Here is a 2,403-nt window from a genome sequence, read left to right on the forward strand (position 1 = left end):
TATCAGCAACATGAAGAAGGAAAATGAAAGTTCGGATGAAAACCCGGTTTGAACTCGAACTTTCTGGAAGGTCATATCCGGTCCGAGAAGAAAAGAAAAAAAAAATCACAGGAAATGAGAGAAACACATTTTTATCAGGTGATAAACACATGAATTCAATCATCACGGAAACCGAACCGGGTCGAACCGAGCTGCTTTGTTTACCGCCTCGGTCAGGGGGCGAGGGGATTCGCCTCATGTGATTGGAGGAAAGCCCAAAGGGGCGTGTCCAGGTCCTGCGCTATGACAACCAATCAGCGCGCAGCTTGCCTAGAGGAGCAGTTGGTCCGAACGCAGCGCAGCAGCGGGTTCGGTTCGACCCGAACTCTGTCCGAACTTCCATCCGAACCCCAGAGGGATTCAGGAGGTTTAAACTCAGAGACAGCGGTTCCGACAGAGTTCTGCAGAACTTTTCTCTGGATTTGGACTCTGAGTGGAAGATTCCGATTGGTTCCGATCAGAATATGTCCGAGTAGCGGATCGGGGAGCCGGATCCAGTCTGGGTCCAGCCCGGTTCCGACATGGACCCGGTGAGCGGGTGGAGCCCGCAGCAGGTGGAGGACTGGATGAGAGGTGAGGCTGATGGTTCTGGTTCGGGATGTTCTGGTGGTTCAGCAGGCTCTGGATCCGAACCGCCGGGAAACCCATCAGCTGCTGGCTGTCGGGTTAGTCTAACCGAACCGGAAGTGCTCTTACAGCATCAGAACCAGCTGGAGATTCAAACATTTAAAATGGAAACAGGAAGTTTTATTCAGCTCAATTAAAAATCCTTTATTACTGAAGTCAGTGGCTGTGGATGGTGATGCTCCAGCAGCAGTCAGTGCTGCAGTGATCAGAAGCCTCTGAGTGCAGACGGTTAGCAGCCTGAGGGTTTGAAATGGATCAGGTGTTTTTCAGGTTCGACGCTACGTGTGGTCTGGCTGCTCCTCACATGCTAAACAGGAACGACCCGTTGACCCGCTAACGGGTCAGAACCGCCGACTGCAGACCAACAGCCTGTAACCCTAGAAACCAGGACCGGGACTTATGTTGATGCAGCAGACGTCAGAACATTTCAAATACTGGAACCTGATTGGCCCAGATGAAAGACGCACACGGTCACCACAACGTTATTTTGGCACTACATTTGTTCATGTTTATAACAGGTTATAAACATTTATAACAGGTTATAAACATTTATAACAGGTTATAAACATGAACACCTTATGGTTCGACACTTTTTGTGTCAAACCATACTTTTTAAAATTATCTTTCAAGATGGCCACCATGGTTGTCATGGAAAATTTACTTTTGCACAAAAATGGCAAATTAGATGAAAATGTTTTTAGCTAAGCTAATGCCAAATTGATAAATACAGTTAGCAGAAGCTAACGCTTCACCGCTAATCCCATTAAAAATGACCAGAAGCTAACACTTCTGCTAACTGCTAACTGTAACTCCATGAAACGGAAGCTAACGCTAACCATTTCACGTCAGGACTTTCAGCCGGTTCTGTTTCCAGGTCCGATTTGGCTGCTTAAAAACAAACAACCAGCAGGAAGTTAACCAGAGAGACGCCTCTGCTGGACGGCTCCAGAACCTGGTACCGGTTCTGTAGAACGGAGCGGCTGGGCGGATCCATCCCGGAGGCGTCGGAGCGACGCCGACGTGTTGAGACGGGTCGACATTCCTGGGGTTCCTGGCAGGTGCAGAACGCCTCAGCTGAGCGGTTCCAGCGACCCGGTTGGTTCCTGGTACTGCTACCAGAACCCGTGGAAACCCGCCACGCTCAACAGCTGGCGTTCCTCATCACAGATGAAGAGGTTCTGAACGACCCAATTGCTCCAGGAGATTTCTCAGACAGCAGAACCTCACGTGTTCTGGTTCTGACCCAGACAAACCGGGTCGGTTCCTGTTTGTCCAGCTCTCCGGATTCAAGGAGCTCAGCAGGAAATCCTGCTTCCTGCTGAGCCACCAACCCATCCCAGATGGTTCTGCTGGGACCGGGCCGGGTCAGAACCAGATGGCTGTTTCCTTTAGAATGAGCAGAACCTCCCTGACCCAGACGGGTCGGTTCTGTGGTTCTGTTCTGCATTCTCAGGTTTTTGATAAACTTTTCTACAAACTGATTTTATTTTAAAATAAAATCATTAAAATCAAACTTCAGTGAAAATAAACAAATGGTTCTGATCCGGTTTCCGTCCCAACCCGGTTCAGATTCCCAGCAGGAATCTTCCTCCCTGCTGCCGGAGTCTTCATCATCCATCTGCCGACCCACCGAACGACCCGACCAGCTGGTTCCCATTTGGTTCCCAGCTGGTTCCCAGTTGTTTCCCAGCTGGTTCCCAGTTGTTTCCCAGTTGGTTCCCAGTTGTTTCCCAGTTG

General features: G+C 49.7%; 1 protein-coding gene across 1 annotated transcript in view; it reads left to right on the top strand.

The window, feature by feature from the left end:
* Nucleotides 1-2,403, top strand: part of LOC103457087 (connector enhancer of kinase suppressor of ras 3-like) — a 16,261-nt gene continuing 13,858 nt past the window's right edge. Inside the window, exon 1 of the mRNA XM_017302090.1 lies at nt 1-612. Coding sequence (XP_017157579.1) covers nt 561-612 — 52 coding nt within the window. The 5' untranslated portion in view covers nt 1-560. The remainder of the gene's footprint in view (nt 613-2,403) is intronic.

This window comes from Poecilia reticulata, linkage group LG21 (assembly GCF_000633615.1).
Source record: "Poecilia reticulata strain Guanapo linkage group LG21, Guppy_female_1.0+MT, whole genome shotgun sequence".
NCBI classification, from domain to species: Eukaryota; Metazoa; Chordata; class Actinopteri; order Cyprinodontiformes; family Poeciliidae; genus Poecilia; species Poecilia reticulata.